Source organism: Halyomorpha halys, unplaced genomic scaffold (assembly GCF_000696795.3).
Source record: "Halyomorpha halys isolate HHAL.00 unplaced genomic scaffold, Hhal_1.1 Scaffold1368.1, whole genome shotgun sequence".
Taxonomy (NCBI): Eukaryota; Metazoa; Arthropoda; class Insecta; order Hemiptera; family Pentatomidae; genus Halyomorpha; species Halyomorpha halys.
In genome coordinates, this window is record NW_027109134.1 from 235234 (window position 1) to 258144 (window position 22911).

At 30.4% G+C, this 22911-nt stretch overlaps 1 protein-coding gene across 1 annotated transcript in view; it reads left to right on the plus strand.

The window, feature by feature from the left end:
- Positions 1–9837: 9837 nt before the first annotated feature.
- Positions 9838–22911, plus strand: part of LOC106689467 (single-minded homolog 1) — a gene marked incomplete in the record, with an annotated part of 86049 nt that continues 72975 nt past the window's right edge. The window contains 1 exon segment of the mRNA XM_067047331.1: positions 9838–10094. Coding sequence (XP_066903432.1) covers positions 9987–10094 — 108 coding nt within the window.

The following is a 22911-nucleotide window of genomic DNA, read 5'->3' on the forward strand; positions in this document are numbered from 1 at the left end:
TACTTTTTTTTCAACTAATTTTCTTACTGTACCTGCCATTGACGACGACATTTTCAATCATAATTTGAAGGGCATCTGGACCAGTTTTGTTAGTCCCGTAATCCTGATTAACTTTATGAAGAGTTGGTTTTGCATTTATCCAATTTGTTATTTACTACGACAAGAGAAATTTAAATAATTAATAGTATTATTTATATTAATGTATTTAAGTTTTTGTAATTAAGTTAAACTTAATATGTGTTACCCGCTAGTATTAAAATAAAAAAAAAAAACACCTTTAGCGTTGTAAATCACTACTTAACATTTAATAATTACAACCTTCATTGGACCCCTAACCTAACCTTATAATGCCAAAAGGCAATCCTAGGTATCCTTCATACCTAGCTATACATATGGCATACCTCCTATATGTACGTACTAAAGACCAATTAAAATCTTTACAGGAGGGTACGAAAAAAAAACAAAAAAAACTACTTAACATTTGATATTAATCAATTTTTTTTATTTTATCGTTATGGAGATAATAATTATTTTAGAATTTAATTCGTTCTTTGGTCGTTGATTATCTTATTCTATATTCTGGGATTTCTTAGATTTTATGAGATGTTTTATTATGGAATTTTTTTGTTTATGGAGCAAAATGTAAAAATAACACGTTATTATGGCGGTCGAGCACGTAATATGACATCCGAGGCTAACTGAGGATGTTACTGACCTGTCAATTACACCAAAACGACCTTTTATCTCTTATCACTTGTTTTGTCAATTCTTAAACAGATAATGATTTTATATCCATTGAAAAAAATCGAGTTATTATTGCCTATAATACTCGTTACAACTATTCAACTAAACAAAAAAAAATCCTACAACATAAATTATTTACTAAAATAATAAACAATGCCTTCAAAAAAACATAACTTTAGAAATTAACAAGATTGTTATTAAATTATATGCATTTAGACTTCGACTACAATATCATAAAAGATAATGATGGAACAGGAACAATGGTTACAATAATATCAATTAAGCCGTGCGCTCAACCAGAGCTACATGCCTACAAAGGGTAAGGATAAAGAACTACCTTCCTTGGTGATGTGGCCATTTCGTACTGGAGTAAATATCGGAGAGGTAGAAAAACTGTTAACTATGTTCCAAAAAAAAAAAAAAAAAGGCTCTCGAATTTAGACAAGATGACGTCATGGTGGACAGGACCATGACGGAATACTGATTTTTCCTCAATATTCTTTATAGTAGCAACGTTTCCACAATTTTTTTTACAAAAATGGAAGTGTTACAAGTCTACCAATGTTACAAGTATAGAGCAATAAGAGATCATTTGTATGAATACTCACTTCAGCAATAAGGCAAGGAGCCTCATACAGTTTGCTTATTCATATCCTTTTCGATACTCTTGAAACGTCCTATATTGACTGGATCGAGAGGTTAACAGTCGTTCTATACAGCCAAGAAATACGGTAAATCAAACTTGATAAAATACAGATCTGTACGCAAAACCCGAGAAACAAAACAGGACAGGGCCGTGACGACAATAATTTAAACATGTAAATTTTCATCATTTCATCGTAGTATATAAGAAAAATAAGGATCATTTGAGTATGCAGTATTCTGACCGATGATATAAGAACTTGTTTTGTGATTTTCTCACAGAAAGAAAAAGAAAAAGGCTTGGAAAACTACTCTTGTTATTATAATGCTCTAGATTTTCGTTTTCGAGTTATGCTTTCATACATACATTAATTTTAACATTAAAAGAAATAAAATACATTAAAAATTGAGTGGGAGGGGGGGGGGGGTGCCTGCCGTGTTATTGGCTCCGGGCCAGGACTTGGCGGGTCACATCTCGCTACATTCGTTATCACCCAATCAAAAACGTATTTTTCTAACACATCTATATTTCAAGAATGGCTCATCCAGTTTGAGCCAAAGTTAGAGAAAAGTTTGGTATAATTGGTTTAGTATCAGTTTTATCAAATGATCGAATACTGCTGCCGATTATGCATACACAAACAATGTTTTCTTGACAAGATTATATTTCAAAATCTGTTGGCCCAGTATATTTTATTTTCCAACAAAAGGTTATTGAATTTGAAGAATAGAGTGCAGGTGATAAGAGAGTGGTGCTGGATGGTGAACATTTTTTTTTTTAAATTGTTTTTTTAATATATATACCACAGGTGCTTTTATTGTTATCATTAGTTGGAAAATAAAGTGTCAAAATTTAAGTTAGTTAAAGTATATTTATTTAAATAAACATTTTCTCCATAGTTATATGTTCCAAGGATGTAGCAAATCGTTGATATAGTGCACCTACGAATAGGAGGTTTCGTGATCCTGTAGACTGTTCCAAAAGAGCCACGTAACAGACCACCTTAACAGCAACAACGAGTTTTTAATTTTCTATGAGGGGAATAAGAGATTGGCTTAAGTAAAGGTACTTAAGTGAATGGAAATAAAAATTAATTTAGTTTAAATTAGTTTTCAAAATTTTTTATATACTGCATTTATGGAACTATCAATTTAAGAAATCAACTAATAACAACTGATACCAAACTGTTCCTAATAGTCTAAGATAAGAAACGGCTCGTCGACAGTCCGGTTTTACATTTTTGAAAAGTATTTGGGATAATTCTGCCCCAGTATTCACTTGGCATATGTCAGAATTGAGGGAAATGTGTACTATTTTTTTATTTTGTATCATCTCTCAAGTCGTCTATATAGGACCTATGTAGCCACAGAGTAGACGCCCACATTTTTTATTCGATATTCGTCAAGATTCATTTATCTGGGCCGCTGTGAAATAAATATGAGTGACACAGGCGGGATACAAACCCAACAAGCACTGTGGGAACCGTACTATCACGCCCTCTAATGTGTTATTGTGTACTACTATTTTAGTGAACTTGGAGACTTTTCTCTTTCTATTTCCAGTTAGCTTCTTCGTAGCTATACAAATAAAAAAATTAAATGAATTTATTATAACCGCTAATGAATCAAAACTTATCTTGTTCTTTAATATATAAAATTTCCTTATCAATGAATATCTTAAATTAATTTATAAGATTTTTATTTATAAATTTACCTCGTATATTGTGGAAATTTTGAAATGGTCCGCAAAATTCCGGGGTGATGAATATCTTGTTTCTATCACATTAACCTCACGACAGCTTTCCTAATCACGCGTTCTTCTCCCAAAAATAGACCCTCTTAAGCTTTAAGCCACACTCATTTTCAAGTTCAAGGGCATATTGAAGGAATTTACAAGCGCGAAAAGGAAACAAGGAACGATGGTATAACTGATGACGTAATATGGATGAGATAATGGTGTCGTGAATCAGCTGATGTCTGCAGTCTCCAGGCTGCAGTCCAGTCGCCTAACTATTTTTACTTGTCATAATAAAAAGAAACAAACAAGATATTGTGTCTTAGCTCTGTCCCTATATTGACATGGTGGCTTATGAGTAGTTATATTAGGTGATTGTTATGGGCTTATAAGTTACATTATTATTAAATATTTCTGATGTCAACTGAAACTGTTATGGGATGTAATGATTCCCACATTGTTATGGTATGACAATGATGTTTGAGAGACATGAAATACTGACCAAACCCAATTTTTCTTTTGGTAGGTTTTCATGGTCTCTAAAAGTCGTAAACCCTCCACTTTTTTTCTAGAGGTTAGAGAACTTGGAAGGTCTTAATTATGGTGTAAGTTGTTTATGGTTGTGAAGGAAACTAATAGAACTTCTTCCAGTTTTTCTCCAGTGTACTTAACTTTTGAATTTCCGATTGAAAGCAATATTTTGAATTAAGGATATCTATTTTCATACGATTTTCTATCGCCGATTTTTCCTATACGGCTGAATGGTTTTTGACGATTAGCGATAAATAGGTGCGTAAAATCGAACTAGTGTAGATGATAATAGCGTTTAAAAATTCAATTTCCCGTAAGAATCCATCACAATAGTTCGAATATTCCAATACCTGTTTTTTTTTTTTTTGTGCTCTAAGAAAATCAATGATGGTATGGGGTTCTTTCATTGGAAATTCCAGAGTTAAGCTGGCTGAAAAAGAACTGGCTAAGGTTACGAAGTCGACTTCCAAAAGAAACTGGTCACAATAACTAAAACCTTCCAGGTTTCACCTCCAAATATTCTTATCCTATATTTTGTGAACTGTTAAACAGATAATGCTTATATACTCATTATTCCGAATTTTTAATGCTTAGTAAGCTTGTACGCCTGTTGTTACAATATAGATTGGACTAAGAGATTCCGTAAAATCTGTTTTTTTCCTTTCTGCAGCTTTTTTTCCTTTCCAGCAGTTCCATTTTTTTATTCCGTTTATATATCTATTTTTATTACATTATTATTTAGTGACACTTTCGCGCTACAATTTACTATTAAATTTTCTCTTATGAATCATTATAGAATATGAGTATTTGCATGAATATGGGCTATTCTCACAGAAACTGGGATTTTTGAGCTTAAGTTTTGCAAAAAAGTAGAAATAATCCTATCAAGCAGAAAAAAAAGCAAAGATGCTCTCTTGAACAGTTTGCAGTTCATTCATAAATGAGTGTTTTTATTTATAAAGGAAATAAATAACAATAAAAAAAGTAGCTTAACAGGACTCAATAGTCAAATTCATTTGAAGGTAAATGGTCTCCAGTGCAATAAGGGCTACAAATCTAACTTAGTAATGGACTGGGTTCTTTTAAACACGTCTTTTTACATTATTCCTGTTTGATTTTGATAAAAAGAACGTTAAATATATAAAAACAAGAAAAAATCCTAAACTTTATGGTTTTTAAAGCAAACACGTTTGTGTTTAAATGAAACACAGAATAATGAGGAGTTATAACGATAAGATGGCTTAGGGTGCCACCAGTGAAGAACAAACATAAAACTTCTTTATTAGCGCCAACGTTTTAGCTGAAATTTCAATCCTTCATCAGCACTAAGAACAAAAATCATGATAACAACCAATCAATAAAAGGATTTACAGAACGATTAGAAAATCAGAAAATAACTAACATTATGGATACATAAATAGTGTTGAAATAAATGAATAGTTTAAATAATATGAAAAAGACATTACAATTATTCCGAAAGTATTATTCCGAAAGAATTTCCAATCCTCATTAGGTTTTTTTCAATTGCCCAAAAGTAAAATAAAACCCTTAATGATTTCAGTCAATATTATGTATTGTAGTAAGTAATTGATTTAAATTTAACTTATGTACGCTTCTTTTATATATATATATAATACTGGACATTTTTGAAAAATTGAATAAATTGTTTATTAGTACCTAAATTAATAAATAGTAACTACATGTATGAATTGGTTTTAAATAAATGAATAAATTAACTATTGGCTCATACAATTCGAAAAACCTTCATAATTTATCAATTTTTAAGGAACAATTTAAAATGGCTTTAGAAAACCAGATAAACATTATGAGGATTATTTACTATTCAAGTGACAGTTAATTACAACTTGTTTTAAAATTGTTTTATTATTTCCCTTAATCTATTTTTCACGGGAATTGGAGACGGCAATGAAACATCTGAAAGGAAATCATCACGTGGCTATGATGTTATACCATTAAAACATAAATGTTTATGTTTATTATTGCCTTGTTTTGTGAGTAAATAAAAAATATTTGACAAACATTATTTACAAACTGAGCATAAGTACATTGTAAGTTTGCGGACTTGATTACAACACAAGGTGGTTAAATTTATATATACTCAATTCAATATTATTTTTTAATGTAGTATTATTAATATATAAATATAAATATAGATACGAATTAATTAAGAAATGGAAGTTAATTAACAGATTATATTTTCAGATCATGCAATTATTTTTAGTTATACGAAGGTCAAGATTTAGTACTTGAATTCCATATCGGACCAGAAAAATAAAATTTCAGAGCATTCAATAGCTCGTTATTCGACTAGAAAATGTAAATAGAAAACTTATTCAAACTAGAAAATTTAAAGTTAAATAAATATTAGTTACTAAATTTTAAAATTAAATAGATAAATCTCAACATTATAAAAACACTCATCTTAATATTTAAAGAAGCAATTAAAAAACAAAACATATTAATATATATTATTTTAAATATACGAATAGAAGTTTCAAATGTCCTTTAAATTTTAGTGAATCTAAATAATTCGCAATTTTCGCTACAAGTTATTTTATTAATAATCTATTTGTATCAGTAAATAAAATAAAAAATAAATAAATTCTAATTTATTAAGAAAGAAAGTTAGGTTTTTAAAAAAAAAAATTATATGAAAAAATCTATAAATTTTTGCTCTGTCTATTGAACCATGGGATATTTCTTTTTTACATGATGTTGCTCTGGATTTAAATTTTTTTTTAATTTAAATAAGTTTAGTTTAAAATTGTCATATTGTTTATCCACTCATTATATCATATTTATTTCTCTTATTTTATGTTTTAGGTTAGGATTTACATAACTTTATCCAACATATTGACGCTATAATTTCTTGGTTCACTATATATACACATGTCAAGAAATTGTCTTTAACTTTAAAGATTTTAACGTTTAAAAAACACTGAATAATGTCCTATTTGAATTAACTCCTTAATATTTTGCAGCTGAGGCCGATAAAAACATCAGCAACTTACTTGAATTTTTTTTATCAATTATTATTGCATAAATGGTGCGATATATATGTGCACAAATAGATCCTGGGAAATTATTTATTAAAACTCACTTAAGTTTTTTCTTATGATGACTAAGCCAACGATGAGAAAATATTTTTTTTATATTTTCTCAACCTTTTTTCTAGAAATTTTTTTTGGGGCCTTTGTGGCACCATACACGAACTAATTGTGAGATTTGGAATAGAAAATTTTTATTGACTTTCCTTTTTGATGCTTAAATCAATAACCTAAAACTGTTATTTAGTCCAGCATAAAACGTCCTGACTCAGCCTTGAAAGACTTTAGACTTTGAATTTATAACATAAAAGAAAAAAAAATTGTTTTGTTCAGGATGAGACGGTTTTAGGTTGTTGAAGAAGAAAAAAATATAAGATGAAAAGGATGATCTAAGTTACGCACGAAACAATGTATTAAAGATGTGAAGAAGTAAGAAAAGGCTTTAAAAAATATTCAGTATACATTTTTTATATTTAAAATTTTTTTTACTGAGCAAAAAAAAAAAGACGAATTGAGTAACAATAGGTTTGAGTGCTCTCATATTTAGTATATGTCTATAGTTTTTAATTTTTTTTCCTGAGTATGATTAATTTAGTTAGTCGTTACTAGCTATTCTTTAGTGGCTTATAGTAAATTATTATAATGCTCTATAGTAAGTTTTTAGAGACGACTACCAGTAGTCCTTGACCGTTGGCTACCCAGTCATTCATAGCCTGTAGCCGCAGCACACTGTTATGAGACCCTGAAACAAAGCACAATATGATGAGCCAGCTCTTCGACTGACCTTAGCACAGATTAAACAATTCTCAGTATAACAACCTGTTTTATTTATCTCTTTTTCCAAAATATTTTATTATAATGGCATGACGTAGTTTGGGGGTGTTAGTTAAAGAGATGGTAGAAACCAATTTTGTAAACATGTACATTACATTGCAACTTCTGGGAAAATTGTAAATCATAACTCCACATGTCTTTAATTTATTGTAATTTCACAATAATTTGTGTCCATTCCCAAACCCAATTTTTAAAATCATACATTGTCAATAATCTTTAAATTATATTATTTAATACACGTATTTTTTTTTTAAATTATATTAGTGTAGTGTTTTTAAAAATAAGTTCTTATTTAGAAAAATGATTTATATACAAATTTTCAAAGATTGTTGACAAAACGTTATCTAATGAATTAATAAATGATATATCGAGTTTTAAGGGTGTGTAATTTTTCCAGCAGTTGCTAAGTAGAAGCATATATGACCTTAAAAATAGTGTGTAATATTATTTTGAATTTTATACATATCTTTATGTATAATATTACAATCAAAATGTAGTTGGGTACCTTAAAAAAAAGAAAACATTATACTTAATGAAACTATTAAATATTTTATTAACAAATCAAAATGTAAAGGATTAGAGAAAAAAAAAAAGGTATAAATCATTTTTTTAACTGAGTCATGAGTGGCAGTGGATTCAAAATTAAAAAGCTGCATTCTTCCAGAGAATTGAAAAGAAAAAAACATAAAATATATTCCGAATTTATTTTTTCGCATTTTAATTCCATTGATTCCTAATCCATTGATATCAATAGCTTCGTATAAAAAAAAAATTGTTTAATTAATTAAATTCAATGTGCTTCTAAAATATAGCTGATTTTGAAATTTAAGTTTTACTTTTGAATATCCCTTAGATAAACAAAACAAGTCCCATATAAATACTATTATGTAAATATTTTACGAAGCCAATCTTTACTTATATTACGCTTTCGTTTATTTAAAAGAATTCTCATTATTTTAAGTTAAATATAATGGAGTAATGAATATAATGTTAATAGTTTTGTATTATCCAGTTTGTTTTATTTTTTGTTTATTGTTTTGTTATAGAGAACTTGTTTTATCTTTTATTTATTGTTTTTGTAATGGAGAACTAGACTTACGTTTTGTTTTATAATTGTATATTATGTTATGAATTTGTACAAGATTTTGTCTTTCACAAATAAAATCAAATCTAAAAACATCTAAGATAAAGAAAAATTAATAAAAAAAAAATTAATAAAAATACAAAATATCTGACTTTTCGGATTCTGTTACTAACCGGAAAATTGTTTTTACACATCATTAAATTATTTAAAAAAATTATATTACATTGTTCTAATAATTCTAAAATTAAATCATCATATATTAATATATACGTCACCTATACTTCATTATATTTTACATGGCATTTTGATTATTAACCTAATGTACCTGCTAAATTAATATTGGAGTTTTTTAAACTAAATTGGCCATGTTTCGATGCCGGATTGCACGGATAAACGGGCTTTTATTCTATCGTATTTTTTACTTCTTGTAATCATAAAATATTATTTTTAATTTTTACATCAATAATTAAAAAACATTACTGATACCCACATGCTGATATGATATACTGCGCGTGTTTTCTTTAAAGCTATCTTAACTATTGTTTGTAGACAAGCTTGGCTTCTATGGAAACTGGTGATAATTTTAAAGATAGTTTCTTGTAGTAATGGTTGCTGTGCTGTTTATTTTTATCTGAACCGATTTGATTTTTTTATATGTTTCATGACGTTTGTAATTAGTTTCTTGATGGCTTTTTAGCATTTTTAAGTCTTAGTTTTTTCATACTTAGACAAAAAGATCAAATTAAGTTTAAATAAAATAAAATTGACTATATTTTATTCTTATTTAATAAATGTACATAAAAGAAGGAAATAGCATTAATATATGCATCCAATGACAAACCTCGTGTACTATCGTAGAACACTCAATAATAGATGTACCTCATTATTTACATTACGGTGATGATCTTGAAGTACGTAGCGAATAGCATTAGGGTCCAACCAGTTGGTTTATCTGTTGTGATGGAATGATTGATTGTGGTTGAGTGTACACAGTCAAACCACGCTCCCCACAACTAAATCAACGTCCAAAGATAATTTAGTTTTCCATTGGCTTCGTTTACTATAGGAATACTACATAACTAAGGAAACTGAGAATTATCATCATTATAATATCAGTTTGGCAAAGTTTGCCATGGCAACAATTTATCAGTTGTTTTATTTTATTTTCCTTCTTTTTTTTTTTTTTCCATTGCCCTTTTTTTGTTATTTCCGTGAAACTCTCGTCGGTTACATGAAGGATTGATTTTTGTTTGTAAATCTGTGTTTGAAGGAGTAATTTTGTTCGATTATCTTTATAAATCAGATGTCAATGTGATTTTTGTCATTTTAAAAGTTTTTCTTCCAAGCTATGGCGCATCTGGGCTTCTCACCTATGAAGAAACTGGTTGTACCTCAGTTGAAATTTTTCGGGCACTTTCAGCGCCTGATGGATTCCGACAATTTTTGTTCTTTGAAGGTAAGTTTTTATTTTATTTTTCCCTTTTAATCTGTCTTGGAAAGTTATCCTGCAATTTTCCGTAGCTGTTTTTGAACACAGATAACTTGAGTACATGCGTTGTATAGTACACTGTACAGTTGAGTCGTTTATTTCTAGAATTAATTCAATTATAGTTCAAAATACAGGAGTTCAGTAAATACTTATTTACTGTATATTGTTTCAGTAATATAGTGGACAGAAATATGTTGTTGTTAATCATTACTTTTAGAGTTGTTGGCAAGTATTTGATCTCATAGAGGATGTAGACACCCATCTTTCAGATTATCTCCTGGGAAGTTGCTTAGGAAATCCGTCCCGTACGTCTATGCGGGTGGACTGTCCTCTGTTATCTGATACCTACTGAGGGTGTTCTGTTCTAGAAGAAACCATATCGATCGATGCCTTATCTATAATTTTTATTGATTCCATGTCCATATTCATTATTTTACTCTAATTATTAATATCATAAAATCGTGATATCCTAACCTCAAACACAGCTGTTTATTTGTTTATTTTATACCTGTTTCATATATTAACCTATTTTATAGTAAATGTATTATCTATTATCAATACTAAAAGTTAAAATTCATTAGTTTTTATTTGATTGGTGTGGTAGTCATAATTCATTCACGATTGAGAACCATAACATTGCTGATCCTCACTAAAAGCTTTCAACTATAATCTAGCTATCAACTTATTTCAATTATCGCCAACTTCCACTATTGATTTTTGTAATGTTCTTCCTTAATCTGAAATTATGATGATGAGGAAGCTTTAAATGCTTCTTTACGGCAACTCCTTGATTTTTAATTAGAAAATAAACTGCATTAGAAAGATCAACTGACGATTTCAATTACGAACTCGTTGAATATTAATAGTTTACCTTCGTTCCTAAGTAAAATAACCAAGGAGATTCATATATTTATTTATGCCAAACACATGTTACTTTTTAAATTGATCATATGGTACACAATGTAACCAAACCATGGCGTTTGTTTACATATTGTAGTTCCTCAAACTGACGTTTGAGTGTCTAATTTAATGTTATGTTTTCCACAGTTTTCTGTATCTTTTAGTAAGAAAATGATAAAGAAAAAGAAACCTAACTATGAATTCTGCAATTTGGCAATTCTTAAAATATTTTACAAAGTTTTAGATTTTACCTCACTCTCAAAGGTGATTGCTATATAAAATACCCAGCGACTATATTTTATAAAATTATCATAAGATGTATTAGAATAAACCTACTATGAAATTATCCTTAGATATTTTTGATGTTAACGTTAAAAATATAATGACTTAGTACTCTCTGGCAATAGATGCAAAAAAAAAATACTCTTCTGTTGATAATAACCATACATATGATAGTATGATTTTCACAATCACATTCTGGTAAAAACGATGTATTCCTATGTATGTATGTCTTTTTTAACAATTATAATTAAGAACAAAACAATGATTTTAAGTATTATTAATAATGTTAATGTATAACATATAATTTTTTGACAATAATAATGGCAATGTATGAGCTCTTGAAGGCAAAAGTCAACCCTGTAGTTTTGAGATATTTGAAATTTCAGAGGTCCTATGAAGTTTTTTAAACATAATTACTGTTTTTATCGGTCAAAGCTAGTAATTCCAAACATATTCTACTATTTAAAAACATTTGTACATAATGTACTGGGTAATTATTTAAATAATTATATTTAAATAATAATATATTATCATTATTAATAATAATAAATTATTAACAATTTAATAATGTTTTTATTAAAAATATATTTTGTTTAGAAACGAATGACTTGCACAACTTTTCCTCATAACGGCTCATATATGATAACAGTTGGTACCTTGCATTTATTATATACCTATAATTTAATTGACCGATTTCTATTACGTTATAGTTAATTATCTCAACAAAAAATTTTATTTATAATAGTCTTACATTATTTTACATATTTTCATTTTGCTAATAAATATGAATAGTTTATTGTTTATTTACTTTTTTTTTTTTCTCACTGGGTATGTCCCTGTCAATAAATAATAAACTTGATAAAGAGAATAGCTTCCCAGAACGCTTAGTTCAGAAGGTTGTAGGTTCGATATTCGCGTGGATAAGTAGTATTTATTTCGCGGCGGCCCCAAGAAATGACTTCTCATTCCCACTCTTGGGCTGTATAGGTCCTGAATGGAGGACTTAGCCAAAAAAAGAACTTCATAAATTCCTTTTTCAATTGACCCCTATTTATATTATTTCAAATTTACTTGTTAAAAAATCAGTTATGTCTAAAGTCATGAAATTACTTTATATGGTTTTCTCAACATCTGGTAACTCATAAAAAGCAATGGCGGGACATTTGTACGCCTTATTGTAAATTTAGGTTACAATAAGGCGTACAAATGTTTGACTTGTTTGCAAAATTATTGTTTCTACTTAGCTTAGGAAAGGAAAACTATTTCATGTTTTGCTGAAGTAACTGGAAGTGATTTGAATTATTTTTATTAGTGGGAGAAAAGTGTACTATTAAGTACATATATTTCATCAATAAATATTTTTCGACTGTGATGTCGCTGTAAAAATCTGTAATACAATAAATACTATTTGAAAATAAAAACCAGGTGAATTTGTTAAAAAAAACAAAATGTTCTTTATATGACTTTTTGTTTTATAATAAAAAAATTAAGAATATTTTTTCCGTCTTTTTCCACATTTGCTGCAATTGTGCACCGTAAATTGAAAAAAAAAAATTTTAAAAATAGGATAGAATCAATTTAATTGGAAAATTTCTTATCATTATATGATCAGCATAAGATTCTGTAAATAAGTAGTAAAAGTAAATAAATATACTGAAATTACTGTCCTGCAAAGAGGGTTCAATACCGCCTCTTGTAATTTTAGGACGTAATTACGCCAACTCACCCTAAAAACAATTTTCTTTTATGGTGACTTGGCCGTCTGTAACTAAACAATTCTTTTCATACATTTTTGCTTTCCTTTCCCTTTCCAAGGTTCCCCCCTCTTCCCTCCGTAGTACAGCCAACTGGTATTCCATTATTTCAATAGTTCCGGGCACTGATCGGCGCTAACCGTTCGGCAGCCGTTGCACCCCGCAGCTGAAGACAACAAATCGGCAGACAGATGAGGGAGATGATTTAGTGGAGCAGGGCGGGCGCTATAATCCGGGCCAGCTGACAGCAGCTACTTAGAGATACAGCGGCTGGGGAGCGAGAGATAAGGGTGGGCGTGGCCCGATCGATCCCGCCCCTTCCCCCTTCGCCAATCCCCTTCCGGCTTTGGCTTCGTCTCCAGGGCAACCCTTCACGGCAAAATCTATACGATACACCGACTTCCGGGCTAACCTTTATAGCTATCGCCTCCGAGTATCGTAACATTTAAGTGATCCTTTGTGTGCGTCCAACTCCTACGCCGCCTACGAAAACAGTAACAGTATAAAAAAATGAACCAAATATAAAATAATTACTCCAACATTTACTTAAAACTACATAACCACTATTTACTAAACCGAACGTGAGAGCTTGCAAACAGTTTTAACAAGTGATAACTTGAGCGCAAAAACTGAACTAATTACCTAATAATCAGTCTAACGAAAATATAATTTATTTTTTAACCTTTCTCTATATTTCTAGATTAATTTAATAGGTCTTGTTTTACAGTTCGCCTATGTATACATTATTCTAATATTTATTTATTCTAAGATCTATACAAATATTTATGGTATCTTTATTTCTTATTTTAGCTGTGCTTATTAGCATGGTTCAATTGAAACAAAAAATAGAAAAACATAAACTTTATTTTAGAACGAAGTCCTTAAAATAGACAATTAAAAAAATAAATAAACATCTCTGGTCTAAAGACATATTAAAATAAATTGATAAAAAAAATATCTATACAGTTTTATCAAAAATATATTTAAAAAATAACAAAGATTGAGATTTATCTAGCAAAACAATATACTCACCCGTTAGTAAAGATAAGAGTGAGAAAAAACACGTCACACATTAAGCAAACAATAATCATTAAAAATTATTATTTAGATACAACCATTGTTGAAAAAAAGTAAATATGCAATAGAAATAAAATTGTTCACTAAACATTGACAAGAAAAAAACCTATATAAATCTTAACCGTTCATAAACAACAATCACGAATCATTATAATTGTAATTATAACAATATTCATTATTTATTCTGGGCCTTAGTGGCTTCGAGTAATATTCATAACTAAACAAGTAAAAATAATGAAATTATAAAACATCCTGAAATATCTCAAATAGTAATAACTTGAAAAAAAAATGGTACTATAATTATTGAAAAAAGGTGGGGGGGAATAATGTTTATATAACTACAATCTTTAAATGAGTATCATAGACATTCAATAAGGCACTAGTTGTAAAAAAAAAAATAAATAAATAAAAGGGAAACCAATAAAATAAAACAGTATATTATGTCATAAATCGTAATCTAATGAAAATGACAAAAAATTGACCCAAAGATAACTTACGAGATTAATATGCATATCATATTTACAAGTTTTAAATAAACATAAAAAATAAAAACAAATAACAATAGCATTTTTTGGTGGTGAAGTTGGTTTTGATGTAAGTTTTTTTTTTTTTTTTATTTGGAATACTTTTGATGGTTATCTAACTTTAAAATTGCTTATTATTTCAATGAATTGCTCGTTTATCAACTTTTGCGGTTACATTGTGTAATAGTTCCTACGAGATATTTGGTATTAAATCTTAATTTATTATTATGAGGATACATTGAGGAGAGCTTATTAATTATTTAAGCATCTAAAAAACGGTAGTACCTATGAACATGACATTATTTTTGGCAGTGATTTCAAAACTTAAATAAATATATATATTTTTTCGAATAGGTAACTTGAAAACTATACTTACATCTATCGGGAAATTGCAGCCCCTTATCCAGCAGTAGTCAAAATTGAAGCACTAACTTCTTCGGCTAGAAGCGGCCTCCTTTAACAGTGTTTTAAAAAGCTTAGAAATATTAATTAAATATTTATGTGTTTGTTTGCGTATAGTTGTTAGTTGGCAAACTATTTACAGAATTTTATCAATTAACTATTCATCTTCATTTTTTCAATTATTCGGGTTGTTCGTCGATAATTAAAGCTTTACTAACCATAATGAATTCTCTAATAGAAACGTTATAATTAAAATCCTATATTTAAATAGCTTGACAACAGTGAACGTCAATTCATTATTACTTAAGTTTCTTTAAACTATTTTAAATGCCAAAAGAATGTATAATTAGAAACGTTTAAGTCAAAAGCACGCTCATAAATTGTGGCTATTATCTTGCTAAATTTGTTTACATTAGATGTCAAGATAACAAGCTCCTAATGAGTTGATTCACAATTAACTCGCTTCGTCAGAAGCAAAAAAAAATTTATATTTATGATGATAAATTATTCATATTTCTTAGGCTATTTACATTTATACTATCGAACGTAGTATTGACGTCTTTTAGAGATTGATACTGTTCAAGAACATTTTTTTCAAAAATCAGTTTTAAGTTTTGACTGATTTCAACGTATTTTTATTTTTAAAAATTTTGTTTTGCTTTAAACATGAAATTTTAACAGATCAGCAATATAATTGAGTGGCTTGAGGAGTGGCGCCAAGAATGTGATAAGCCATATGATTTAAATTGTTCTCGAGAGTAGTTTCACAATATTCTATAATTCTTATTTGATGTTTTATTCAGTTCATATTCCAAAGCAATGGATACATTTGTTGGTATTATGATGTTAGACAAACTTAAGACAATAAATAGAAACAAAGGAGCATTTTGCATAAATTTCTAGTTATCTTGGAAATTGTGGCTTGTCATTTCATATTTAAAGTAAAATAAACAAACAAAAAATATGATTTTAATGAGGGAGATATGTCATTGCAAATTCTTGACATTCAATCAAGGGTTTCTTGATGTATGAATAACGGATATCAACTTTGTTTCTGTCAAGAATACAACTGTTTAACAAAATATTTAAAAGCCGTGTACATGTAATGGGAATACATACACACACGAACACACACCGAATTCGAAATTTTGCACGATTGCAAAACTTCACCTTACTATAAATACAGAAAGCGAAAGTAAAAAGATTCAAAAGGCTCTTGCACAAGTCGGCTTGTTCATTTTATAATTTTTATTTTTATTTATTGATATTTACAACTGTATAAAAAATACAACAAGTAAATTTGATCATAATGACATAATGATATGATACAGCATGTAGAGAAACTACCCAGTAGTAGAACTTTTTAGAAAAAACAGTTTACAATGCAAGGTCCGGAGGCCATCTTCTTTAAATTATTAGTAATACGACAGTTCGATATAAAATTCTAATTTTTAATCTGTATTTAATACTTAAATTAGTGCTCTCATATGAAGAACTGATTATGGTATTTGATACAAACTATAAAGAAAACAAGGTTAAACTGTTTTTGCATAACTAGACCCTTAGATATTTTGTTGCCCCTGGTGTAGTGCAACCCGGTGCGAGCGCCCCATTTACTTTTCCTAAGATATGCCACTAACCACAAGTCCATAGAGGTTTAAGTAAGTGTAGTAGAAAGTTTCTAAGTTCTATTTTGAATTGTCATATAAGTAGTTCCTACATCAGTTTAGGATTTTAATGTCTGATGTTTTTTAATTATATATTGGGCCTAGGTAACCTCTTATCAAATTTGAATCCTCCTTACTTTAGGTACTTTTTATGTCTGAATAAGGAACTCATCCTAAAAAATATGAAGTTTTATTTCTGGAAATTGTTTATGGGCTTAACGATCATCATTAAGATGATAATGATGATTAACCACATCTCACAACTTTCACTTTAGTTAATCATAATTCTTTCATAGTTCGTATTTATACATTTTTATTATTGTTAACTATTTTGCATAGTTAATTGTTGCAAATAAACATAATTAAAGGAAGATTTTTTGAAAATTTGGCATTTGGCTCTGTTTAACAGTTTCAATGGAAATTTGATGGTATGTTGACCGACTGAGTTTAATCGTTTTTTGAGCCTGTTTTGAAATGTTAGTCCAGCTGATTTTATCAAAAAAAGTTGCCGTCATTCCAGGCATTTACCCACCTTAAATTTGTTATTGCAGTTTTGTAAGACATTTCGTTTTTGAGCTCAGCTGCTCACACACAGATCATTTTGAGAGTCTTGGTTATTTGCAATCGGCGACCTGAAACCGGACATATCCGTCGAAAACACGAATTCGAAATTTTTCACCATCGCAATACTTCCCATGTGTGTATAGTTTACATATAGTGCGATTAGCAATTCCAGTACCTTCTTAACTTGTTTTGTTTTTTCTTCTTTTTATTTACAGCCACACCTGTCAAATACAAAACTGGGCAATCTGCAGATTGTTATATTGTGTAAATAAATGACATGTAAAGCATGAGGAAGAAGAGGAACCAGCCTAATTCCTCTTCTATGGCTATTCTTACTTTCTTATGTTTGCAGGTCCCTCATTCATGTTCTTTAGTCTTCTTGTGTTCTCAGGCATTAGAGTCGTGACCATTTGTCCTATAAGTGCGTTTTGGAGTCCCGTTAATTTTTCATGAAAACGTTTGTAGTAAGTTTGTCAGTATATAAAGAGTACCTATTTAACTGATCAAAAAAAATTGCAAGAATGGTTAGAATTTTACTTTTCTTTCAGCCTTGCTACCGTCAAACTTTATGTTTAATTTTATACGTATATATATATTAGGATTAGTAGAGAGAAGCAGACTTGAGAGTGACTATCAGTAGAGATAAAAGTGCCGCTAGGAGAACTGGAAACAATGAGACGCAGAGGTAGATAGAACATGCCCGGATAGCTTTCCAAGCTCATCCCGTTATCTTAGCGGCCAGTTAGCAAGAGCAATTCAACCAATTTACCGCTCGGTAGGTATCTTAACTAACTGCTTTCCTATCGTAGACATTTTCCTTTGTTTGCCAGCGAAAGAATGTCGATTGCGCTCTCAGAAGTATTTATGACTTTATTTCAGAACGTCTCAACAGGCCGGGATTCGGAGTTGCCGTCTTTAAGCAGATTATATTTGAAGAAATGGTATTGTATTGAGTCACTGTTATGTTTCTTAATGTTTTTTTTTTATTAAATTGAAATTTACAAAAATACAACAAAATTTGCTTTTGAATAATATAGCGTGATTATCTCTTCAGAAGAGATTAACTATCGTGGAACTATTAAAACATTTTTTTGTTTGAATGTACTCATGGATCTTCTTTACAGGCCCTTGTGATTCATTGAGGATGGTAGGTGATAAACTAATAGAGTAGATATGCCTGCATGGGTTATGTGGTTTAGAATGTAATCCAAAGCAATAGAGGCGAAAAAACAATTTAAAAAGAAAATTCAGATAATCAACAATTATTGGATAAAATTACCGGGAGTCACTCCAGATCCAAGGAACTAGAATAACTTCTCTCATTTTCCTAGACGCTTTACAACATAATAAAATTTAAAACAGTCATGGTTTTCTCCGATTGAATCGTGTGCCGTCAATAATGTCTTTCGGTACTTACTTTTGCTATGTTCCAATGACACTGCTACCTCAACGTTGTGTCAACTTTCAATTCCGACCTGGGTTCTTAGTTTACAGTCAACCCTATTAAGAGATGAATACTATTACACCCCAAAGATAAAAATAAAATATATGAGTCGTCGATATATCATTCCATGATACCAATAAAGGTGTCCCTTGAACTCGATGGTAATATAGAAAGAACTCATAATGAACTTTGAAACGACAGCGGTTGCCAGGACTTCAAGGTATTTCAGGAAGTGGATTCTGTCCCCTCTTAATCGCTTTCTGGCCATCAGGAACGTTGATGTGTTTTCGTTTTTAAAATGTAACCACGCTGACGAAACTCATCTTCGGATAGCAGTTATTACGCGACTGCCATCGTTACTTTTTCAGTCACCAGCATATATTAAACTGTCAATTGTTACTCACACTAAGGCACTCCATCAAATGTGACAGTTGTAATAAAGTGTTCTTACGGAACTCCTTAAGTTGCCTTTTGGCCTTTTCCTGATGAAAATTTTTTTTTTCACGGATTAAAGGGAGCCGTTCGTCTACTTAAGCCATCTAAGTACCAGTTCTAACTCCCCGAGTCAGAGATGGGAAGTTCGATTCTTATTATTAAACCGATTCCCAACAGTTCCATTGTGATGATTTGATTCTTTTGAACGATTCTTCAATTAATTTTTTTTTTACATTATTTTTTTTTAAAGATTTTTTCCGTTATTTTTTTCTAGTAAAAGCTTTGTTTTTAAAACAAAAATAACTATTATCCAAATTAGTATTGGAAATACATTTTATTAAATATTAATGAATAAAAGTGCAAAAATAAGGAAAGAAAATTTTTCGACAACCAATTTCAATTCGCCTTGATATTCTTCTTCAATTGCCCCAAAGTAAAATAAATCTTCTGAATTATTGAATCTAACATACATCATATTATGTTGAGGTTCTAAAATTAAAAAAAAAACTCCCTATTTCTGGCTTTGACTGCTCAGACAATAGTTAAACCCTTTTCTGAAAAAAACGTGGGTGCTTATTTATTAGCTGTTCTCATTTTCTGTGTTTTATATTGTAATACAATAATCAAATTAAAATTATTTTTCAAATACCTCACGACAGCTTTTTCGACTTTCCAGATTAGAGAAGTGATACTGAATTTTTTTTTTTAAATTTATTTATTGATACAACTGTGCATAAACACATCAAGTAAATTTGAGGAAATCATAATGGTATGGTACGAGCATGTAGAGAAACTACCCAATGGTAGCACTCTAAAAACATTTTTACAATATAAGGTCTCAAGGCCATGTTCTTTTCAGACGTCTCGGAGGATTGTCCGGAATAAAAGAGGAAGCAAGATTAGAAACTAATGGGTTTGAGTGGTTAGGGAGTTTGTAATGGAAGGATTGATATCTGATTCGGACTAGAATGGAACATTAAGGTCTTTGTAGATGATTTTATTTGTGACTAAGTAGGGAACATTTAGGATTTTACGAAGGATTTTGGATTGTAAGGATTAGATACGATAGGAATTCGAAGGTTTAGTGGAGCCCAAAGCCTAACGCCGTATGTCCAGATAGGCCTTATAATTGTCATGTAAATCAGTCTTTTGTAATGAATTGGAAGTGTGGACCGTTTGTCAAGTAAGTGCTGTAATAGTCGAAATCGACGTGCAGTTTCCTGTCTTGTGTGAGGGTTCCAGGCTAGTCGTTTGTCCAGATTTAGTCCAAGGTAGCAGATCTGTTCAACAGGGGTAAGGGCAACATTATTGAAGTATACTGTAGGGCAGTCAGTAGGTTTACGACGTAGAGTAAAAGTAATTTGATGTGATTTGTTGGAATTTATTTTAGATACGGGAAGGAAATCTTAATTATTTTGTGCGAATGACTTGAGAGCACGATTGTTGGCTTTTTAAACCGATTTCCTGTTCTGAGTTAACTTATACTCGTATGCTATGTCAAAGATGAGGATAACGTGGTATATTTTTCTAACTTTGAAGTCCGCTGCAACTTTCCTGCGGTTGCCGTCTGGCCGCTTCCGTGACCTGATTGATTGTTTCCGGTGTATTTTTTTTAAAGATAACCTGACTGCTCGCTTAGCCTTTCCTCTCTTAATGAGAGGGTGGAATATCCTTTTCTCAAAAGAAAAGCCAAAAAGTGGGTGATTGGCCACGGAGCTCATGTTTACATCGAAGTCAATAGGAATGTTGGCAATTGTAAACTAAACTGAAACAGAAGGTAACCAGTGATTGGCTCATGTCACCTCTGCCCGCCCCTAAAGGTCATCATAAGACCTTTTTGGCTTCACTTTTCCTGGCTACTTACCACTTCGTTATTCATCTTCCTCTAAACTTAAATAAAACCTTTGAACTGTAGCAGTTCAATTTATGTTTTATTTCTCCTAATACTGTAAGAGAGAACTTTCGACTTAGTTTTAATATTTTTTATTCTTTTAGGAATATTCCTAGAGTTCTATGCTATTGGATGATATTCTCATGTTCTTGCTTGAAATAAATATGAAAAACCTCCTTTCCCAGAGGCGGAAGAAAATAGCCTCTACAAAAACAGGTCCCTAAAACCTGCACCCTTCTTAAACATCTAATCATTAGAAGGACAGTGATCCTTCCATTGTCAACTAAGCTTTTAATCGTCAGCATTTAATTTATAGCGCCATGGCCATTTTCCAATCTTTAGGCCTTATAACTAGGGTATCATTTTATCTTCCTAGTCAAACTCGTTCCTCAACCTACCCTTTCATTAGTGAACATATGGACAGGTTAACTGGGGCCTAAGTGGCGCCTCAGGTGCTAGAGGGATTAATTCCTCCCTCCCCCTCCTTAAAGCTATGAATATTCGACAGCGTGCTTAACCCTCTTTCGTCACCTCACCTATTTACAGGAGTCTTGAATAAATCTAAAATGGAAATGTATCCGGACACAAGTGACTCTCAAGCACTCAACAGTATCATACTTGTCAGACCGAGCTATTTTCAGTTCGTTTTCATTTTAAATAATTTTGATTTAATGAATTAATGAATTGCTTATTGCATTTCATTTTTCAATTAATTAAAAAATAAATCTTGGTTCTTATCTGTAATAAAAAGTTATTTAAATTTAAATGAAAGGAATATGGTCCGGGTGCGGTCAAGAAAAACTAAAATATTAGAAATATACTAATTTAATGAGCCAACGTTTCGCCCCACGTTGCAGGGCTTCTTCAGGGCTATTTTGATTAGTATTAAATTAGTATATTTCTAATATTTGAGTTTTTCTTGACCGCACCCGGACCATATTCCTTTCATCTTCACACACGGTCAATCAATAATCTTCCATTATTTAAATTTAATGTTTTGGTCTCTCAAACTGTCACTGTCCTCAAAAATATAATTTTATGGCAAATGTATCATTCAATTAATTAAAAAATGTTTACCTACTAAGCTATACTCGGGTTTATTTGAACAGATGGCAACTGGCCCTGATAATTTCTATTAAAGCGTACATATAGATTGAGACGAAGGACGTTTTGATAAAGGAGTCCGATAAATAAAATCCAGCCTGTTGAACATACATCTCCAAATAATTTTAAAAACAACTATCACACGATTTTGTTCTCGTTGGATGTGGATTTCAATATACCCGCTATTGGAACCCAAGCCACAACCGGAGTAAGTTTACGGTCACATAATAGGCGGATCATTACCTTAATCTGTGGTATCAATGCTGCCTTCCGATATCGTAGGGAATATTATATTCATATTTTAAACCGCTAACGTTACTATTTCGGAGCCCATGACTTTTTTTTTCATGTATCTGTTATGTATCGCGAGGGAAGGAATATTCATAATTTGCGATGAATAATTTTGTAACATCTATACTTATAATTATATCACAGCGTCCCTAATGGGGACTTCAACGGAGGAAACAAGAATCAGAGTAGCGAATTTGTTTACGATTGGCACATAGAGGTTCAAAGATACTTCGAATGAACGGCACATTCATTTTATTACCAGCTTTTGTTTTCATCTGTTGTCGTAGAGTTTTTATTAAAATTTTATTATATATAATAGCATTATTATTCTTTTTTGACATAATTATAAAATATAGTGCAAAAATAAGGAAAGAAAATTTTTCGACAACCAATTTCAATTCGCCTTGATATTCTTCTTCAATTGCCCCAAAGTAAAATAAATCTTCTGA